This window comes from Phalacrocorax carbo, chromosome 17, assembly GCF_963921805.1.
Source record: "Phalacrocorax carbo chromosome 17, bPhaCar2.1, whole genome shotgun sequence".
Taxonomy (NCBI): domain Eukaryota; kingdom Metazoa; phylum Chordata; class Aves; order Suliformes; family Phalacrocoracidae; genus Phalacrocorax; species Phalacrocorax carbo.
The window spans coordinates 5,512,199-5,533,244 of NC_087529.1; the positions used below are offsets into that span (position 1 = coordinate 5,512,199).

The 21,046-nt window shown below is 41.5% G+C and overlaps 1 protein-coding gene across 3 annotated transcripts in view; it reads right to left on the reverse strand.

Moving 5' to 3' along the window:
- Positions 1 to 21,046, reverse strand: part of ACACA (acetyl-CoA carboxylase alpha) — a 111,224-nt gene that overhangs the window by 60,543 nt on the left and 29,635 nt on the right. For 2 of the 3 annotated variants that reach the window (XM_064467723.1, XM_064467722.1), the window contains 11 exons: positions 18,430 to 18,573; positions 17,706 to 17,802; positions 16,255 to 16,362; positions 13,968 to 14,024; positions 13,617 to 13,661; positions 10,766 to 10,807; positions 9,939 to 10,154; positions 9,258 to 9,413; positions 7,204 to 7,407; positions 4,562 to 4,717; positions 3,804 to 3,950 (listed from right to left, as the gene is read on the reverse strand). In XM_064467723.1, coding sequence (XP_064323793.1) covers positions 3,804 to 3,950; positions 4,562 to 4,717; positions 7,204 to 7,407; positions 9,258 to 9,413; positions 9,939 to 10,154; positions 10,766 to 10,807; positions 13,617 to 13,661; positions 13,968 to 14,024; positions 16,255 to 16,362; positions 17,706 to 17,802; positions 18,430 to 18,573 — 1,372 coding nt within the window. The remainder of the gene's footprint in view (positions 1 to 3,803; positions 3,951 to 4,561; positions 4,718 to 7,203; positions 7,408 to 9,257; positions 9,414 to 9,938; positions 10,155 to 10,765; positions 10,808 to 13,616; positions 13,662 to 13,967; positions 14,025 to 16,254; positions 16,363 to 17,705; positions 17,803 to 18,429; positions 18,574 to 21,046) is intronic. The other variant, XM_064467724.1, reaches the window with a different exon arrangement.

Below are 21,046 nucleotides of genomic sequence, written 5' to 3' on the forward strand. Positions count from 1 at the left end.
CAGTTCACAAGCTTAATACGAAGGATCCAGAACAGAAACCACCCAGCAGAAAGCTCCAGGCAACACACAGGATTCTGTCTGCGGTCCAAAGAAGCAGCAGATGCGCTTCAGGAAGAACTCTGGCTGCACTGAGTGGACAAGAGGTTGGAAAAAGGCCCTGCATTAGCGATGTCTTCAGTGCCCCAAGAGCAGGCGGCAGGGCCAGCAGCGCTGTAAGCTCCCCCGCGTGGCCACGCCAAGACACAGGATCCTCTGCTCAGAAGGAGCAAGCACCGTCTAGGAATAAATAGCAAGTTGTATTTTCATGGTTCATTAAGTCCTTGGCTTCTTTGTTGAGACTACTAGCAAAGAGATAATTACTGGCAAATGAGGTGGTGGGCCACGTGAAGTGGTCCCAGACTAAGCGGAGAAAAACCTCTTCTATTGTGAAAGTTCTTGAGAATTCCCGTTTCACAGGTTTTCAGCAAAACATAGACAGGTTAGCCAGGTCAGCCCAGCACGCTGCTTGCAAACTCTGAGAGGACAGGAGAAACTCAGCTTTGAGCTCCTGCTCTGCCCCGTATTGCAGCAGGAATTGCAACTTTGGGTGTTGACATCCAGCTGAACACACCGATCAGAAATCTCCTACATTTTATGCCGGTTTCTCAATTTTGCCTGCTAGCTAAAAAAATGAGGGTGCTTGGCCCAGCTGAATGCTGTAAAAGGAAGAGTGTCTTGACCTCTTTTCACGCAGAGAAAACGTCAGTGTTCATACTGTGCAGCACAGCCCCAACAGAACAGCTGATACCACGACAGCAAGGCACTCACTTGCAACGGGGGGAAGAGCTGTGTTTGAGTCTCTGATCTAAAACAAGTAGAACAGTAACAGGAATCTAAATGCACTGAACAGCAGCTATATTTACCACAGTCAGAAGTTTTCAACACAAATTTCCTCTTTAGTTAAAAACACATGATGTACAATCTGTCAAAAGACACTGGATTCAGAACGTCAGCAACTTTCACTGAGAAGAAAAAAAAACATCACATTTACTTGGGAGGTTCCTACCAAGCACTCCTGCCTGTCAGTTCGTTGGGTTCTAACTGGAAAGAGCTCACACTTCGGGACCTCTGGGGCACAGACTCCATTGGCACTGACCATCAAAGGTTATTAACCAAAACTGGGGGAATGCTGTATAATATAATACCCAGCACTTATTTAGCAAGTACAAATTCAAAGACTCTTAAAACATATTTGTCTAAATTATCCTCATAACACCCCAAAGCAGTCCCATCTTACTAGGATATGAACAAACCGAAGCAGGGAAAAGTTTGACTAAGGCTACCACGTAAGACACTGCAAAGTTTGGGAACCTCGACTTCCCCCTCTGTACTCATTTCTTTAGGGATCATCTATCCTGTAACATAATTTTTAGTGTATATGGGCTTCTGGCATTTTGAAGTCAAATACATCCACCTGAGGTCAAAGTTCTTCTTTAAGAAATGCAGACAAGTTTAGAGAGCCAAGGAAATGTGCCATATTCTGAGAATGGTTCACCGTTGTAGCATATGGAACAAGTGCAGAACCGATTAATATTTTCTCCTGCTCCTTGTGGCATGTCTCCTCTTCCTATGCAATACTACCACAGCTACTGCCACATAGATGGATTACCCCAAGGATCTTTGCTTCCTGGCAGATAAGATGCTGTATTTCTCTGCCCAGATGCTATGCAGACTGATTCTCAAAAAAGCAGAATGGATCCACTTACAGCCTTAACAAAGAAAAGGCTTATGCTCTGAATTTATCTAGCATCCTGTGCCTTCCTTCTCCACCCCTGCAGCCATCTTCTTTGGAAGGGGAAACTGGAGCGCACGTTTGTGAAAATTTGTTTCTTCAGCTGAACAGAATTAAACCGTAAAAGCCTGAAGTCCGCTCATCCAGATAAAGAAAGTGCAGCACGGAGGAATGAATCTGTTCGGCAGCTTGTCGCCTCCTGAATGTCACCTGTCCTTCAGACTGCTGCTGGAACCTCTTCCTCAGATTGTCCGCTCTCACCTGTGAATGGGTGCTATTGTGTGCAGTGGCTATTGGTAACAGAATTCAATACCAAAGCCTCAAACCTCATTCCAGCTGCACATGGTCCTACAGCGACTCGCCCAGCTGCAGACAGGCCGGGCTGGCAGTTTAGCACTCCCAGCTGTGAGCTGCACACCTCTCTGGGGAGGCACAGAGCACTTCCTCGCCCTGACCACTTGCTAGGCTTCCCCAAGACACCGAACCCTGCGCTGGGATTTCATCTCTGCGGCCAGTGCCCTCACCTCATTTCTGGGAAGTCATTAGGAGTCTGCCATATACCTCCACAAGAAGTGATCTTCAGCAGCCAGACTGAAGAATGTGGGGGAATATCGTATTTTTCCTCTTGTTTATCTCACTTTGCAGTAACTCAGCCCTTTGGTGTAACAACCACAGAGGCAGGGCCTGAACCTGTGCATTAGATAACAACTCTATGCACACTACAACAGCCATGTAATTTCTTCTCAGACTGAGAACAACAAAGTCTACCAAGGGTTAAAAAACCTCCTAATTTTTTTTTTGTGGTCTTTGGGTACAGAATCTCTTATAATAAGACTATTTGTATTCATACTGGCAGAGTAAACACTACATGTTCATGCCCAGGCAGCTCTGTGCTTGTAATTTCAGCAAGAACAGAGCTACGTCCCTGAGGGACTTTGCTATTTCCCCAGCCACCATCCACTCAAACGCTGAATGAGAGCAGAGAAAGAGAGAAAGATGATGGCATAAGCCACCACAGCACCGCAGCCTCAGCTTTCACTAAGAAAGCGGGGAATAGCTCATTTCACATTTAATTATACTAGTTAAAACATTTCTTCTATAGAAGAAATAGGTGCTCCCATAGTCACCATCTACTGATTAGGTTCAGCCTGAAAACATCATATTCAAAACCTTCTCCTGACAAGATACGTGCAGCAAACAGTGACGAAAACCCCCCTTTCCCTCATTACTATACTTGACGTTTTTGAACAGACCTTTTGACAATCTTAAGTTATATATCTAGTAAAAGGATGGTGCTAGTTCAATGATGCCAAGAAAAAACAAATGATACCACCACTTAGAACTGTTCAAATTTAAATTACTGTAGGAACATTCACTTATTGAATCCCACCTAGCCTAGGCAAAAAACAATAAACACATCATCTACTAGTTAGCTTTGCTCTCCAGTCATTTTGCTAATGTAATGACGCACCAGCAACAGCCCACCACAACAGTACAGCCTCCTCCTGCTTGAGCTGAAGGAGTAACTATTATCCCAACAGCATTAGCAGGTTGTTAGTCGCAAGTACATCATTCACTAGAGGGGGATGTTGCACACACCTTGCCAGTGTGCTACACAAACACTGCATGGTGAGTATTTAAATGGAAAGCATAAAATTGGTTTTTTGTTTTTTAAGCAAATGAAAACATTTCTATTTAGTCTTGTAAAACATATTTTGCTCGAATACAAACCCCAGTTACCTGGAATAGCTGAATGAGCCCTTTTAATTATGAAGGAAAAACAGCATAGGCACAAGTTTGAAATGGAATCATCATTTACTATGGAAGTTAAAATACCCATTGTATGGAAGGTATTAAGTTTTAATGAAACAAAAATCTCATTTTCAAGAGAGAGATTTCATCTGTGAAAGAGTGAATGAATAGATTTTGTGCCTGGCTGGTAAATTTTCATTACAATTGTCAAACCTAGTCCAAAACACAACGTACTGCAGGATAGGCAAAGGAAAGTAGCGTTAAGGAAAGTGCAACTTGCCTCATTTCCTCCTGGCAGCCTGTTCATGTGCACGAGCTGGCCCTGATCATCCAACACCAATTCAGTGTACGTTAGCATGTCAGAAGGCAGCGGCGGTGTTGGCAGGAACGCATGTTCATTCATAGACTCCCAGAGTTTAATCAAAGACTGGAGGATGAAAAGATAAATTATTGTTAAGAACGTCTTCTGCAAATATTTTTATTCAATGCACTGTGACTTAATATTCAAGACAGACACTCTGAAATATCCCTCCCTCCCTCCCAGTTTGACTGGCTATATTAAAAGGATATCACTTCGGCATTTAAACTATGAAACACGGTTTCACCTAAAGGAGCATAATTCAAATTACGTGATTCACGATAGAAGCCAGCAAATCACATACACAATCAATTCTGCAACTCATTAACACATTTAACGATGTTTGAGTCCTATCCTAGGAACTATCACCCCTGCACTGTCCAACCCTCTAGGAAGGCTGGATAACAAGGTGGGAAAACAAAGAAACATAAACAAGAAACGCAAGACGGTTTACATTTCAGCTTCTACTGTTTGGCTTATTAATGGAACCACAGCAGCAGTGTACCAGGGGTCCTAATTCCCTTCCAGGTACGCTCAAGCCATAGCTGTGTAGGCCGTGGGAGATGACTGTTAGCCACTCCAGGCCACTTGCCTCCCTGACAAGCAAGGATGGCAACTGACAGAAGTGCTTTGCAGGTACAAAAGTTTAGAACAACCCACTGGGCCTTAAGAACACTTACCTGCCGAAACATCTCGGGAATATCATAGACATATGATGTCCCTAAAGACTGTGCCTGGAATCTCTTGGACTGAAGCAGGTCTTTGGTCACGTATGGGGTATTGATCAGCATCCCATGAAGTGGTCCCTGTTTATCCCCATATGCCTGGAACATAATCTGCAGCACAAAACATGACCAGTTACAGTTTAATCCACTGGTTCCATACACCTATCTCACTCAAATTTTACGAAAAAATCATGAGGACATTCCAGACTGATCAGGCTTGTTTCTGTTCCCTACGAATATGTTAATACTCGCATATCCTGTAACACCATGCTTCATCATACATTACTACCCTTTGGAGACAGAGCTGGACCATTACTACACCGATCTGAGTATCACTGACTTATTACCATATCACCGCAGAGAGCAAAGTGAACAGAGCCACATCCCTACAGAAAAAAAAAACACCTTTGACTTAGATGACTTCACATTCACCAGTATTTCCCCTGACACCGCATCTACGCCGATGGATGGCGATAGCTGGGAGCACAGAGGAGAACTCTGTTATTTATGTAGTCGAACAGCACGGTATCCGCACCTCCACTGCCTGATCATGGAAGCTAGGTCAAGACTTGCATATGTCATTTGGCTTGAAGTTTTGATATTATAAGTTTAAAAGATTTTCCCAGAGTAGCAACATGAATTATCAGCTGCCATGCTTCATGGCACTATATATTCCACTCAGCCAGGACTCAGAAGGAAATCTATTTCAACTAAGAAACAGGAGCAGCACTACCTAACTGGGACAACACTGCGCAAACGCTGCTTAATAGAAACACGCCTAACAGAAGTAACACGATTAGGCTGTTTTTAGCAGAATGGTGATCAGATCTGATGTTACAAATGGGACATCTTTTTCTAATTGAAGGTGAATTAATTGTGATTATGTTTTCTGTATATGTAAAAATTGGGATTTTCATTAATAAATGAAAATAAATAAAATTCCACTAAAGATAAAATTCAGTAAGCAAAACCTATTTTAGGTTTCAGATTAAAAACAGTAGTTCATATGCTCTTCAGATGTCACAAACATTGGTTTGTGAAGTAGCTTCTTCAATGGGAGAAATATTTATTCAGGGTAACGAGCATTTGTGACAGTGCCTCTTAGGATCTGTTACTGCACTTGGGGATCAACTCTCTTGAAATCTCTAGAAAGCTTCTGAGCAGTCCTGTGGGAACTGGAGAAGTCTGTCCTGAGCATCTCCTCACATTGCACAGCAACTGCGAAACAGGAGATCACGCTCATTCTCTCACGACGAATCTATTTTTCTATTCTTCAGAAGTCATGAAAGTGTCCAGCCCCCAGTACAACAGTAATGTTTGATTTTTATTTTTTTTAAAAAAATTTGCTGAGTTCAAAATAACCCCCAGAAAACACAGGAAAAAATACTTAGATCTGAAGCTGTCCTATAAACCTCCGCCATGAGGGGGAAGATTTACCTAAATTTCTTACAAAGTTTGAAGGTATTATGTTTTTAAGGCAAACATTCCTCCCAACTACACAAAGAGTTAATTGAAGTAATTCCTATCAGCACAATTTTCTAACAGAACCGGTTTAATACTGGGGGGGGTTGGGGATAAAATTAAAATATCAAATATTGGAAAGGTCGCTAAAAGCTGCACACACACAAGCGCATTCTCCTAGCTTTTAAAACAAAGCTCATCACAGACTGAGTTTAAAAGGAAAGGTGACCTTCACAAATAACTAACAAAACTCAAGTGTTAAGCTCAGCTACTGGAGGTTATTAAAAGGTTCTTTTTGTTCCTCATCTCCACTCAAAGGCAGAAATGAAGTAAAACATACAGATACTATCTGTTCTAGGATCTCCAGAACTGGACGGACTGTACAGCCAGGCAGCTTGCTGGAAAATTTAAATGGAGAAGAGGGGGAGAAAAGGTGACTCAGCACTTTGTGTTCAACATTAACAGTGCCCAAGTGATTTATTCTGCTGCTACCACTGCATGGCAGAGCGATTATTACAGAGGCAGATGTAAACATTTCTGTATTTAAATATTTTTCATGCATCCTATGCTCCATGTATTTTAGCATATGTAGGTATTTCAGTTAACCACACTATTCCTATGCCATGAAAAGCAGAAACACCAGAATAGCCACAACCATTACAAAAGAGCCCATTATGCTTCATAAAAATGATATAAAAGCACCTTCAATAATTTTATATCATCCTACCCAGATCATTCCCTATATCTTTAGAATTTAAAAGACAAGTTCACAGATTTTCTCTACCTACTCAGGGAAACGTATAATTAATAAAATTGTTATTACGACCTACAGGATGAACACCAACAGTAACTAACAGTACTTTTTTGAGCACCCTGACACAGGGGAAAGCAGATGTACAAACAAACGAAGGTACATACAAAACAATTAGAAGACGTACTTTTACATAATTGATTACATTTTGTACACCTACACGCCTATTGCAAGATTACTTTTGCATTCTTCTTCTTTTGACAAAGTTGAATGGCAATTTTGTACCACCTGAAAACACAGCAAACCACAGAAGAGCTTCATCAGGTGTAAGGTGTCCCCCCCAAACAATTTGCTCATCAAACCATGGAGCCATATGGAACCATACCTGTCCTGTTCTGGAGTCTGTCACTTCTTTGTACAGGCTGATGTCCAAGTAGTAGCCCGACTCGTTGGTCAAGAAGAGACGAATGGGAATTGCTTTGCCAGTTGGTGTCAAACGAATGTTGATCTTCAGCTCAGCTTGGAGGACACGGAGTTTCCACAGGCGACTGCCGTAGCGCATCACCATGCTCCGCACAGATTCTTCAATCTTAAAACACACGAGAAGAATTTCCCTCACCTTTCTGGACACACCCACCGCTTTGTCGCCCCTGTGTCTTGCTGCTGCAAGGTCCTGCTCAAAAGGGCTCCCCGGTGTGCAGGGGGAACATCACAGAAGAGGAGAGATGGAAGCACCAAACAGCAGCACGTGCCCAGCGCTCTTGCGGGTCCTCGGTGGCCTGTCTGTTCTCATCCTAACAAGCCTTGAGATAGGCAGGAACTGAACTCCAGCTGGGCACTACTGAGGTAGAGGGACAGCACTGGATTCATATCTCTTTTTCCTCACGGCACATCACACCCCAGCAAGGCACAGCATGCCCACTGCTTCCCCTTCATCTACTTTTCTTCCTGCAGGCATAGCTCATAGCTAAGAACTACAAAATGCAGGAAAGTGAAATTCTTGACAAACAGTTATGTAGCACTTACACGCACAATAATCATGTATCACCGCACACGCGGTACAGTGCTTTAAATCAACAAAGCAATTACTACTTGGAGCTTGGCCTTCTGGTGTTCTATTAAACTTTATAATATACTACTGTTGGCAAATAGCGCATATTAAAAGAAGGCAATTTATAGGCTGTTTTTAACATTCTTTCAAAAAATAAAAAGTCTCTTTTCCACAGCAGCTCAGAGAAAAGTCACGGTACACATTTGAGGGCAGCCTAACTTCCAGGGGCAGAATATCCCAGCTCCTCCTGAACTTGCTGGGAACTAAAGATTTTGGATGCACAGAGAGAGGATTTATTCAAAAGTGATTTAAGCCACCATTTTTTAATCATGATTTAAAAGTCAGCTAGCAAGAGATACTTATTTTGATAACCAATTCATCTTTTTAAACTTTCAGTTATTCTCATAAGGAAAGGTCAGCTCTCATCTCTCAGTAACGATGAACAGAATGTTGATTTCCAACTAAATGCAGCCTTTACAGTTTATTTGGGACTTACTTTGTGGTGGTTCTGCTAACCAGAAGCATGCTTTATGCCTAAACACTTTCATTTATGCATCTACAAAGCTTAATGTTCATTTATTTATAATGTTGATCTCTGTGGTTTTGTATCAGAGAATGAAAATGAGGCACTTCTTTTTGTAGCTGAATTTACAAATTCTTTTTAAGTTCATGATTTATCTCACGTTTTATTTGGATAGAGTCTGGACTTCTGTAACAAACAGAAGAGCATTTAAAGCTATTTCCTTATTAAAATTGTTTATCTCAAACACACAATGAAAAAATAAGCATAGTTTCAAATACAAAACATATTTTTAATAAACTGTTCCTTAGTTTACACAGAGGAAGTGAGCTGCATTGCCTGAAGGACAATGTTACTCCACTGAAAATATGAGCTAGGCTAGTTCTGAAATCTTGCATTTAATATTTATTCATAGATTGGAAGAAAAAACAAAGCTTCCTTCCTTCCTCGCCACCAAACAGGTTCCTAACATGAGACAAACTACTTGCTTGCCTTAACTAGCTGAAATAAAAAGTATTCTCTTGGTTTTTGAAGAGAAGTTGGTTTAGCAGCTCAACAAGCAATCTTTAGTTAGAGACATCCATTAGTTATGTGACTCCACTTTCTTTAGTGGGAAGCAAAACTCTGGTATTTGTAGAGTAACTAAACTGACCCTCATGTTACCACGTCTAACACTGGTCCCCAATTTCTTGTGCTTTCTGTTATAAAATGGCTAGTAGAAACTGAATGTCATTCACCAACCAGTATTAAAATGGACTCAATCAATAGGTGCACTTACATAGCGTAAAAAGACAACAAAAGACCATTCAATTCTGGTGAGTCAAGCCCAAGAAAAACAAACAGTTCAGAGCTAGGGAAGAGATCATACCTTGGATGGGTCCATGATGACAGTAGGCACGAAATTTAAGAAGATGTGATTGCAGTCAGTGCGCACGTTGGTATTATTAAATGCCACCTCCAACTCATCCATGGCTTCCAGAAGCAATCGCTCTCCCTCATTTTGCAGATACTCAAAGGAGGCTTCCTGCCAGATATTGCGAACAAATAATTTACTTTCTACTCAAAAATCACAGCCCAAGAATACAGTGTTTGAAATACTGCAGAAGGACTTGACTGAGAAAATAGGTTACATTAGTTTCAGCAGGATGTGCAGCCCTGAAACAGATCCATCACAATCACAGAGCCAGTACTCCCACTGCCTGCATTCGCATACCCAGCTGACTTGTGCCCTTGTTTAGGTCAGCATAAATCCAAAACTAGACAGGACAAACCATTACAGCTGCAGCACAGGAGAAACACAGATAAACAACTGTTGCCTCAAAATGCAAGGGTTTCTGGCTATCCACTTGGGCCACTGAAAAATCTCCTTCAAGCACAGGAATACCAGGTCTTCAAAGACTTGCTTCTGCAGAGCCAACACTTGCAAAGAGAGGGCACACATCCACAGTACTCTCTACAGGCAATATGTTTGCAGGCAGGTTCCTAGAATGACTTACAGTGTTTCATACACTGTCTTGGAAAAAGACCCTGCATGGGTGACAAAACTCACCTTGGTAACCAGATCTGAATGCCTTATAATAGCCCTCACGAAGAACCTGTAGTCTGTTACTTCTGTTCCCACTTCAACTTTAGCTGCTCCCAGGTAGAGGTGCATTTTGTGATTGGCACATGGAATGGCAGTGAGATCAAAGTTTCGCATTCGGTTCAACTCTAGCTGAAAAGCCAGAGCTGGCTCCAGATGACGGTAAATCCTATCTTCCTCAAACTGGAGGAACGAGCATCATGCAGGTAGGAAAGGGTGTAAAAGAAGAGGGTGGGTTAAGAAGCTGAAACACTCAAGGTGGGAAGAACTAGGCAACACCCCTTAAGAAAATTCATATTTAATTAAAAACCTAAAAATTCAAATGAATCCAACACAGAATTTTCTGTCTCATGCAGGGCCATTAGCACTAAGAGCTGCCCTGAAATTGTTGAAATACTGAGAGTAGAAGACAAATTGCAAGACAGCAAGTTTGCAAGCTCATCCCCCCACAAAACCCTCTTTTTAACAGAAGCCAGAAAGTTTGGTATTGAATCACTGTACTGCTCCCAACGCTCCCTTGTTACACTGCGACTAAAATCTGCATAAACAGAAGCTTCAGGTCAGGCTTCTGAATGCACAAATTTTTATCCCCAAATATCAGAGACTCATCGTTGTTACTGACATCAACTGCTGTGTGTGCGGACGACTGGCCTAGTGAGGGAGGAGAAAATACCACACCAGGCAGCGAAGCTGGCCTGAAGTAGCTCTCATCCTTTTAGACTGGCAAGGAACAGCTACGTGAAAGAAGGACAAAGCCAACATTTAGAGAAAAGTGTTAAGAATATACAACTTACCTTATCCCGGGCACGGAACGTGAAGAACTTTGGAAATTCCCTCTGAAAATAAAACCAACGATGTTAGCCCTCCAAAAGAAAGCCATCTGATCTACCCAGAGAGTGCTCCCAGGCCACACCTGGGGTAGCACCACAGCAAAGGAGATGACAGAAGTTGTTACAAGCTACTTTTTCAACATCACAAAAGGTGGTGGAAAATCAAGTTACCCTCATGAAGGCAGCAGAGGTAGTTTAAACCTGTCTTCACTACTAATGCAACTGAGGCTACTTGATTAGCTTTTGATTACTATTGTCAATTATTAACAGACAATAACATGGAACTGTCCAGACAGCAGTGGAAAACTTCTTGTTCTATTATGATTATGTTACTGTGGAAATGTTTGGGAGCCATACAATGGTATTAGCACTCCACTACGTAAGCAGATGTACACAAAATAATGATCCACATTCTATAGCTCTCTTCATACTATTACTGCTAGAAATACTCTCTTCCCAAGGAAAACTATAAATTGTAATCAAAAAACTTTATCCTCATGTATTAAATAGTACTCTACAAAACACCCCAAATATGATTAGGTTTCTCTGTTATTTTATTGCACAGATAAATCCTAGCAAACGGTAAGGGCTTTGCATTTTTGTGGCATATTGCAGTTATCTTAGAAGAAGAAAGACTAAGCAGCATCCTTCTGCCTATCCCTCCAGTTTCATCTGAGCAAAGCCCATGCGTTTCTGTGCTATTCCACCTTTATGGGGTAGAGGAACTTTTGTGAATGCTTTGCACCAACAGGAGAATACCAGCCGTTTACGCTAAAGGTGACCTGAAAGAGCACACACAACTTGCCAAAACTGTCTTACTAAGAAAAAAATACGGTATCTGACCCAGAGTCACTGAATTTCTGAATCACATTTCACTATCAATGAAAAACTTGCCGCCCTACCTTGATTCAGTGCAACAACCAAAGTATAAGGTTCCACTGAGCAACACAGCTTTTAAGGCTAGAAAGCAATCCTCTAGCTAGTCATCGTCCTCACCTCCTATAAAAAACAGTCCCCAGAATGCCACCTGCTTACTCTCAGCTGAGCAAAATAACTTGTGTTTGCCTGGAGTGTGTCTTCCAGACTAGCCAGTTGCACAAGAAATCCTGCCTGAAAATTCAGGCAATGGGCATATTAGGTGAGCCTATGAGCATCAACTATACTCTAAGAAAACAACCACTTCCATGTTTCCTCACTTCTCTTCCAAATCCCTCCTACCTGTCCTCCTCGCCACGCTGCCAATTTCTCCTAACGTCATCCATGCTCTTTCTATCACTAATGTAATTGCTTTCAAGGCATTTGACTAGCGTTGTGGGCAAATATAATAATTAGATGTGCACATACACAAAAATTCTCAGTGCTGTGGTACCAAAATCCAAAAGAGTGCTCCATTTCCTAGGCAGAAGAATTATACCCCTGCTGTGTTCTAATCAACCAACCATCATCAAGACAATCAAAATAATTTGCCTAAATTAGCCAATCAAGACACCCTGCAAACCGCAGAATGTGAAAAGCTACAACAGAAATCATCATAGTTGATTATTATACTAATAATCACGTTAAAAACCTAATGAGATGAGGAAATTGGAAGCTTGCTGGAGCAACTCTCTATTACTTCAACATGCTGGGAACTAATTATATAGACTGTAATTAAAACAAAAACAAACCCAAGCCCAGGCCCTGGATAAGTTAATAGTTGGTCCAGTAATAAACAGAATAGAATAGGAGATAGTAATACAGACTGACACTCACAAAAGATCCCTGAGGTACTCTACAAACTTTGCAAACAGATGACATACCATTCTGCCTCCTCTGTCTCAGACACCAGGAACATCCCAACAGGCCAACGCTATAAATGGCAGCTCAGGGGAAACTTTTTGTGATGACTCCTTATATTCTTTGCCTCCTTTCTGACCACTGGCACACGCTACAGTGCTTATTCATAGACTCTTCTTTTTAATTCCCCAAATATCAATTCAATTCTGTAAAACTTCCTTTTTTTAAAATCTAAAGCCTGGACTTTCCTGGTCAAGGTCCCAACACCTCTCCAAAGAGTCCAGTTTCCTACATAAGCCATTGACTGACACGTATATGTACCTGTACTACGGGCAGACAATTTCCACATGGTGATAGCCACATTTGCCCAAATACTATTTTTGCTGATTTGTAAACTAGTTTTCCTTTTGTAAAGCTTGCTAAACCAGGTATGTTGAGCACAGGATTAATTTCTTGCACTTTCAAGACTCTTAATAACTTCCAGAGTCATAAAGCAGATACACAAGGGATAAAAATCTGGTTTATGCCTTGGAATGCCACCTTGAAAACAGGGCAAAACTAGCTCTCACTGATGCCCGAGCCCTGGAGAAAGAAGTAATTCTTCGCAGTAAGAGCACTAAACATTTTCCACATCACTAAGCCATCATGCGAAATTTAGCAAGTAACTTCAATGACTCCTCTAAGTTATTTTGAGTAAGGAGCCTAAAGAAATCACCACATTACATAAGAAATACAAACATTTAATTGTACAATTACATTTCAGAATACCAAACAATATTGAAACAAACATGGTCTTTATTTATTAACGTGGCAGTCATGAGTTCAGCCAGGTAATGAGGGACTTTAGCAGGTGAATGGCCCCACTGAATGCAAAAGGCCCACTCCTGTATTTGAAGTTGTTTAAATACTTCGCTTAACTCTGACATCAATGTTGGCATTAAATGCCTGACTAAGAACCAAATGAGGAGCCCAGAGTCACTTACGTGTCTCCTGGCCTCAGGTCAAGAATACCATGGTGTTCTAGGCCCTTTTTACTTACATGAAATCTCTGATCCACCTCATAGTTGACCTGTTTCCTGAAGTCCTTACAAACGAAACATACAAACACAGGAAGACAAGAAAAAAAAGCAGAAGAAAGCTAGCAATTAGGATGAAAATCAAAAATTAATTAATTCAAGAATACAAGAGTTGCCACGATTGTTTACAATTGTAAATTAATTTTCTTAAGCAAATTCATCAAAACCATCTCAAATTTTAGAGAACAAAAGTGAAGAAAGAACTAAATACAGTTAATACAGCATTTAATTGGGGGAAAAAACACATCAAATGTCAATGCTATTAATAGCTAGAAACCAAAGAGTTCTGTGCAGCTTGAGAGATATCAAAATACCTTTTGTGCTACAAGGAAAGTCAGCCTCCGAATCCCATGTTCAATCAGGACTGATTTCTGTAAAAAGGCAAGGATGGAATCAGGTGATTAGATTAACAGAAAAAGAACACATCAAAACCCTGTCAAAATCTTCGATGAACTGAAAAATCTCTACAGATCCTCCTGCACCTACGCGGTAAGTCCTAGTCCACTTCAGTCTACTCATAGCCAAGATTTCTCATCTGATGATCGTCTAGTAGCACACACAAGCTAATACCTTACATCTGAAGAGAGAAGTAACCAAATCACAAGAACACAGTATTCCAGCTGAGCCTTGCTAACCAGTAAAGCAGAAGAGTCCTATACAAGTCTTGCAGGAAACATTCGTGTTCATTTGCCAAAGCCTTTTTTGCAAAGATGACTTTTTGAAGGGAGCACAGCAAGGCCATGGAAAATGATGGAAAATGAGTTTTAACGGAACTAACCAAAGGAAGCCTGTAGCACATACTTGATTTTGGCACAATAAGCACGCAGACGAGCCAGGCCAAGGGACGGATGTGTCAATATTGCAAAGGTGCTAAATGACAGGTGTTACTTAGTCTTTTCAAATAGATGAGAGAATATCCATTCTGGTTGCTTCTTTATCAAATTCCACTAAGCCACATTTCAAATGAGCGCTGCCATCAGCATTCGCCACACCACTGATCTTTTGAAGTGTTAAGATCTCATAATTCTGCTCCTCTTTCTAAAACTTTTTCCTTTCTCCTCCTTTTTCCAATTTAAAAGCAAAGAGAAAAGAAAAAAAAAGAAAAGTGGAACAAAAAAGAAACAAGAACTCAGCTAGACCAGGAACAAAACAACCCCTTTCGGCACAGACTGAAATGTTTTACTAAGGTTAAGCCCTTTGAAAATGAGCATCAGTGACTATATTCATGGCAAGAGGAAGAAAATAACTTTAATAATGCCATGATTTAAAAAGCAAGAATTGTTATTGCTTTTAAAATTCCACAAGTGGCAGACAATAACAGCATAGCAACAGGATTCTGATTACATCGTAATAATGTGGGTCTCACAGCAAGTCCACAGCTATTACAGAGCGATTAGCCATCAGCACCTGGAGAAACTCCATTTACACTGACTGCCTCAATCTCCTCCACAAGTCATTTACAAGTATATGATCCTAATTTCTATTAAAAAAAACACACACAACATGCTGGGACTAGAAGATTATTTGGACAATTTGGATCAACCTACTTGATAGTTTAATGTGTTTTGGAATATTTTTTTTTATTTCTTTCCTTTTATCCCCTCCCATAAAACGCCTGGAGCATGATCAAGCAGATGAAAAGCAGAACGAGTTTTAATTTTTATATTTGATTATTTTCTTTGCTTAAAGAGACAGGAAGCTGCTGAAGCCGCGTGGAGACCAGTCCCCATTTGGAACCCCGCATTTCTGCAGAATGTATTACCACCTCCCACGCTGGGAAGCGAAGTTAGAAACTACTCGCTCAGTCCCCCCGTAGTCGTTGCAGGTACCACAGATGCAGCAGGGTCCCGGTGCCTGATGGGCTCGTCACATCCACAAGCCAGTTGAGTTCTTCACACCAACGAGAAAAGCAAGCACAGGCAGACACCAGAGGGCAGAGTGGACACGAGGAGCCTATCCCCAACCCATGTGGCCTCATACTGGCCACAGGACTAACATTTGGTACTCTAAAGCGTATCATAGGTATCCCATACCTATGAAGGAGCAACAGAACATACTAAATCAATTCCACTTTGTGCCAGAAATACCACACTAGGTGGATGCTCCAGCATACCAACAACAAGGAGAACTAATTTTAATTGCATTAAGACTATTGTGATACAGAAAACACAGGCCATTTTATTGTCGCTTTCCATGCCTCTGTTCCTCACAGAACACCTTTACCACCAGGGAGAGGGATACAGCACATTTTTTCAGGGCATTTGGAGATAGATACTGAAGACTGACCTGATGCATTTAAAACCTTAAAGGTCTTTTACCCTATCAGAAATTAAAGGGAAGAAGTCTTGACCTGGTGGATTAGAATGCACTACAAAGAGAAACAATGACCTGGAGGCTTCAGAAAGGTGCAGCTACATCCAGCCAAAGAAGTGGTAAGGTTCTAGATGGGATAAATTAAGGATGTAACTGTTGCATTTATCTGTTTTGAAAAAAACCAAACCAACCAAACAAAAAAATGAGGAACATACTGGCATTTCCCAAAGCAGACAGAACTGTGCTGCACAATCACACAGTTCCAGGGAGAGAATCAAGGCAACTTACCTTGCTTTGCGTGAACTCTCTGAACATGGCTGCCAGCCCATCATCATCAACGTCACTGTCTGTTTTAATAGCAACATTAAGGATGTGAATGGGCTCCTCGCGGGCAGTCTGCAATTTAAAGAAAATATTCCCCATAAATAAACAGTAAACAACTTAACGCCTGTGAGTTCTCAAAAGAGGCTCCCTAAATACAACTCTAAAATACACATGCCCTAGGGAAAAATGACCTCAGCAGAGCATGCTGTAAACCAAGGAAAACTATGAGGGAAATCTTTGACCTAGCAGCCTCACAGATTTGCACTTTCACAGAAGTAAGAGTTAATGGCCACAAACAGCAAACAGGCGCTTCATTTGGAGAATCCAATTCTGACAGGCACATCTGACTTGTCTAAGTCAAGTGTGCTTCATTTGGATGCAGAAAGAATGCAGGGTCAGGTCCTCCCTTTACAAGATGCAGTACAGGCAGGATGTTAGAGGACTTTGGCATCGAGTAATGTAATGAAATTAAGCAAATTCAAAGTGTAGGAGCAAAACAATGTGTGTTTTCATAATCTACAAGAAAATGAAATAATGTGGAAGCATCAATCACATTGAAGCTCTGAGAAATGACAAATTTAGCATTTAAGAACCTGTGGTTAACTGAAAAACTGAGTATAAATAGGAAATTATCCTTGGTGAGGTGAGGGGGAGGTAAAGAGAGAGATCTGAGGACATTAAAGTTGACAGTAATATTCTGCAACAAGGCTACAGTACTTACAGACATCAAGATCAATGGATCAGTTTAAAACCAAGCCCTGTTCTGGGCACAGACTGAATTCCGACAGAGCTTCCTGCTGTTGGGGGCAGGACAGAGCAGTGGAGCAGCTACCTGTGTCTCTAAGGGACACTGGTCTTCTATCACTTAGGGATTATAAACCACCTGCTTCCTCTACACCTGTTCTCCACATCAATGCAAAAATTGAGGGGTTCCTCATCTTTTCCTCCTAAAACCAGTTCTAAGAGGTAGAACAGAGGCTAGAATCAGAATGTAATGTGACTAGGAAGAGTGTAAGATAGAATATAAGGCAAGTCAGGCTTAAGGTGAGGGCAGTTGAATATGCAGTTCAACACTCCGATGCACAGAAGTCTGGAAAATTAATCATGGGTCTAAACTCTCAGTTACGCTGCTGTGGATGCAGTAATTCTGCTGATGTTAAAAGCTACAAACTAAATTTACATGGAGAGTAAGAGACAGAGTCGTAGTTTCAGAACAGAGTCAGAAAATGGCCACCTACTTTGAATCACCTGCTGTGGAAGAAGCAAACAAATCACATACATAAATACATAAAGCTCTTAACTCCTGCTTCTAGCACTCGAACCACTGAAAAGTATCTAGCCTGCGGTCACTGCAGCATTCTGCACGCCTTCTACTTCCAACCTGAGAGCAATCTCAAGAGAAAAAACTACCTTACCTTGTCTTCGTCATACAAGGAAGCATGGCCAGCTTCGGGGAAGGTTGGGCTCTGGGGAGGCGAGTCGCAGAAGCAACCCATCACTTCGTCAAAGATTCTGAAATACACCAGAGAAGTATTAGTCATCAACACACTGCTGCTGGCCCAGTGAAAGCGTATAGCACTAAAACCCACAAATCAAGTTGCTAAGGAGGGGAGGGAGAGAAATGGACTCCTTCCCTTTGCAGGACTGAAACTCAAAAGATGAGAAGGCAATACCTCTTCCACCCCTCAAACCAAAGCAGAGCCTCGATCTTCTAACATTTGTCAGAGATCTTATGGTTGCAGGCCTTTACAACTGCTACGGGCTCTGCTGGGGTTTTTCTGCCTACCCTTAAAAGGTTGAAAGCATAAAGAACACATCCTCCCATATAGATACATATATGCGTGACCAAGAGTGTTAGAAGAAATCAGCACATTTGCAAATGATCTCAAATCAGCAGAAATTCAAGATGCTGATCCTTATGGCTGCAAACTACTCTTAAAGCAGTCTGAAACTTTCAGTTATCTCAAGGAGACAGACAAGGGCATCCAAACAAACTTCCACCTGAAACTCCAGTAACTTAGCAAACAAGCTCAGGACCACTTTAAACCTGACTCTAGACAAGGCAAAGATTTTGTCCAGTTCTATTTAGGCCCACCTAGGAAGCTGGCAACAAAACAACCATCACCCTTCCCCACATACCTGACAAAATCTTCAAATGTGCGGAAGGAGACCATTCCACCCATCCGCTGGCACGGTGGAGTGAATGAATTGTCTAGCAGTACATCACTCACACTAGCTACATGGACCATCCCGTAGTGATTGAGGTTGGAAGAGAAGGACATTCTAAATGGCAATTCAATAAGATCACAGTTAGTAACGACAAGGGAGAGAAGGGTATCACTGGAAAAAGATTTGTGCATGTGCGTATGCTACAACCACTTGAAGCGTGGCTGTTTGTCCAATATAACCGTTGTATGATTTGTTAGATTCTTCAGCACACCAGACCTGCTGTGCTGTCTTCTCCCAAGCCCCTGCAATGCTGGCACGCCTCTGGCGCCATTAATGCCCTTACCTGGACATTGTGCCAATGTGCAGGAACAGTTAAAAGAGTTAGGAACTAGTGTTATAACCCTTTAAAACAAGTACTTTTTAAGGAGTTTCTTCAGATGACAGCTGAATTATGACCACATAAAGCTGAACGTTTTTTCCCTCCTGTATGTATGTTTTGCTTTACAGGTGGAATACTGAGATAAACAACAGTAATTCTGAGCTTTGACACTTTAAAGATTTAGTAAATTTTTACAAATTAAGTTGAAGTGTACCAAGCTATATTATCTTATTGCTTCCACAGTTTTTCTGGTCATACCATAATTTATGCTCCTCAAATGCAGTGTGGTACAGTGACCTCTCTAAAATCCTATACTGGAAACGGGGTTTTCTATAGTCTTACACTAATGTTCCTACCCTGGATGAAGTCCTGTTACAGTGCCTTCCACTTTAACTGCTGACCAAATTAATGTGCTCCTCCACCTAATTTAATCCATACTTTAAAAACATTGCAACTCCCCCAACTCCTTTATTTTGCTCAGTTTTGATTGCTATAGGGTGGTAGCTGCTAAATGCAAGCAGTTGGCCACAGAATACATCTATCTTAAGGAGCAAGGAAGACAGCTCCAGACTCTTACTACTGTCATACTCATGCCTGATGTCTGCTGTTCCAGCACTGAGATACACTGCACTACACACATCACTCACACAGGACCAATTCCTTATTGAAGCGAGGGGGGCTGGAACAGATTTACACAAGCTCAGAGGAAGGCACTGAGTAAGAGACTTCTATTTAAAGCAGGAGCACCATTTGCTAAAGGTCAGCATTCCTTCCTGGAAAAGTGCAAGATCCTGAATATATTAAAGTATCACTGACTTCTCATACAGTTCAACTGCTGCGACAGCACACACCAGCTGAGAAACAGTTTATGTTATTCTGGGGTTTGGACTACTATTATTATTTTTATGTTTTTTTAAAGACCCACAGTGTTACAGTCAAGACTAGCAGAGGAAGTTTCTCACACAGTAAATAAAAAGCATACAACTAACTATACGTCCTTTCCCTAGCTACTAGAATTGGGTTTTGCCTTCTCTGCAATAATTATTTCTAGTTTCTGAACTGTGCTACAGAGTCATCTTAATTCACTGAGGGATCTACTTCAAAAGCTCCCTGCAACATGGTGAGACCTTCAAGCTGGCTCTGCAGAGACAGAAATGCCAAGCTGGCACATGGCAGCGCTCTGTGACACAGGAACAGTGCACTCTCACTCGCTTCGCTCTCCCCGGGGCTTAGGAAGACATTAACAAAGTTAAGTTTCTGTCCTCCCCAACTGGTGCCACAACGGGAGGCAGAAGGCAATGGGGAAAAAAAAATCAGGGTGCTGATTCAGCACAGCACATGCTTGACTTACAACTTGTGAAGTCAAAAAGATGCTCAACTGCCGTGCGGGATCAGACGCCAGAGGCAGAGCTGGCAGGCCAGCCATGCCGGCCACGGCACCGCTGCCGGCCACGCAGATTCAGGACCGAACTGTAGATTGCTGACACTGCTACCTACTGGCTTTACTAAGGTTTCTTTCTTTCCATGTACAGAAAAACCATTGTCATATGGTCCTAAGTATACTGTTAACAAGTCTAAAGTACCATCAGTTTGATTAATAGCTCTCCATGTTTAAAGTCACTCTATGTTTCCGTAATTTATCTCTGATTAAGAGCCATGAGACTTTCAAGCCCATTTTTACTAGTTTTCCCTAAATAGGCTCGTAAGCAGTAATAAATAATAGGTATTCATGTTTTGAAAGAGAAAAATTTTTCAGGACATGCCTTGGTGTACATTTCTTACAACTAATACAAAAAATACCACAGAACAGTAACTAAACAAAAAGACAGCAGACATTTTTCATGTATTATTTAAAACAAGAAATACTTTTCAACTGAGACATGGGAGAAAAAAATTAGCATCCAAAACACAACAAAACATGCTGTCAGCTGTTTGAGATGTAGATTCATCTATGGCATGAGGGAGGTGAAACAGCCTCGACAAATTCTAAGCTAGTTGCAATAAACAAGAGTAGCAACAGGTATGCTATCGGCTAGGAGTAACTGCCTGTTTCACTGCGACACCCTACCAGAGGGTCAACAGCTGGGAATCCAGTTCCAAAAAAGAGACCCTAGAAACAGCATTCTGCTAGAAGTTTGCCGTGTACCATACTGCAGATGAGCTGAGTCACCTGACAAATTTAATTTTAAAGATTGCTGCATGCAAAGC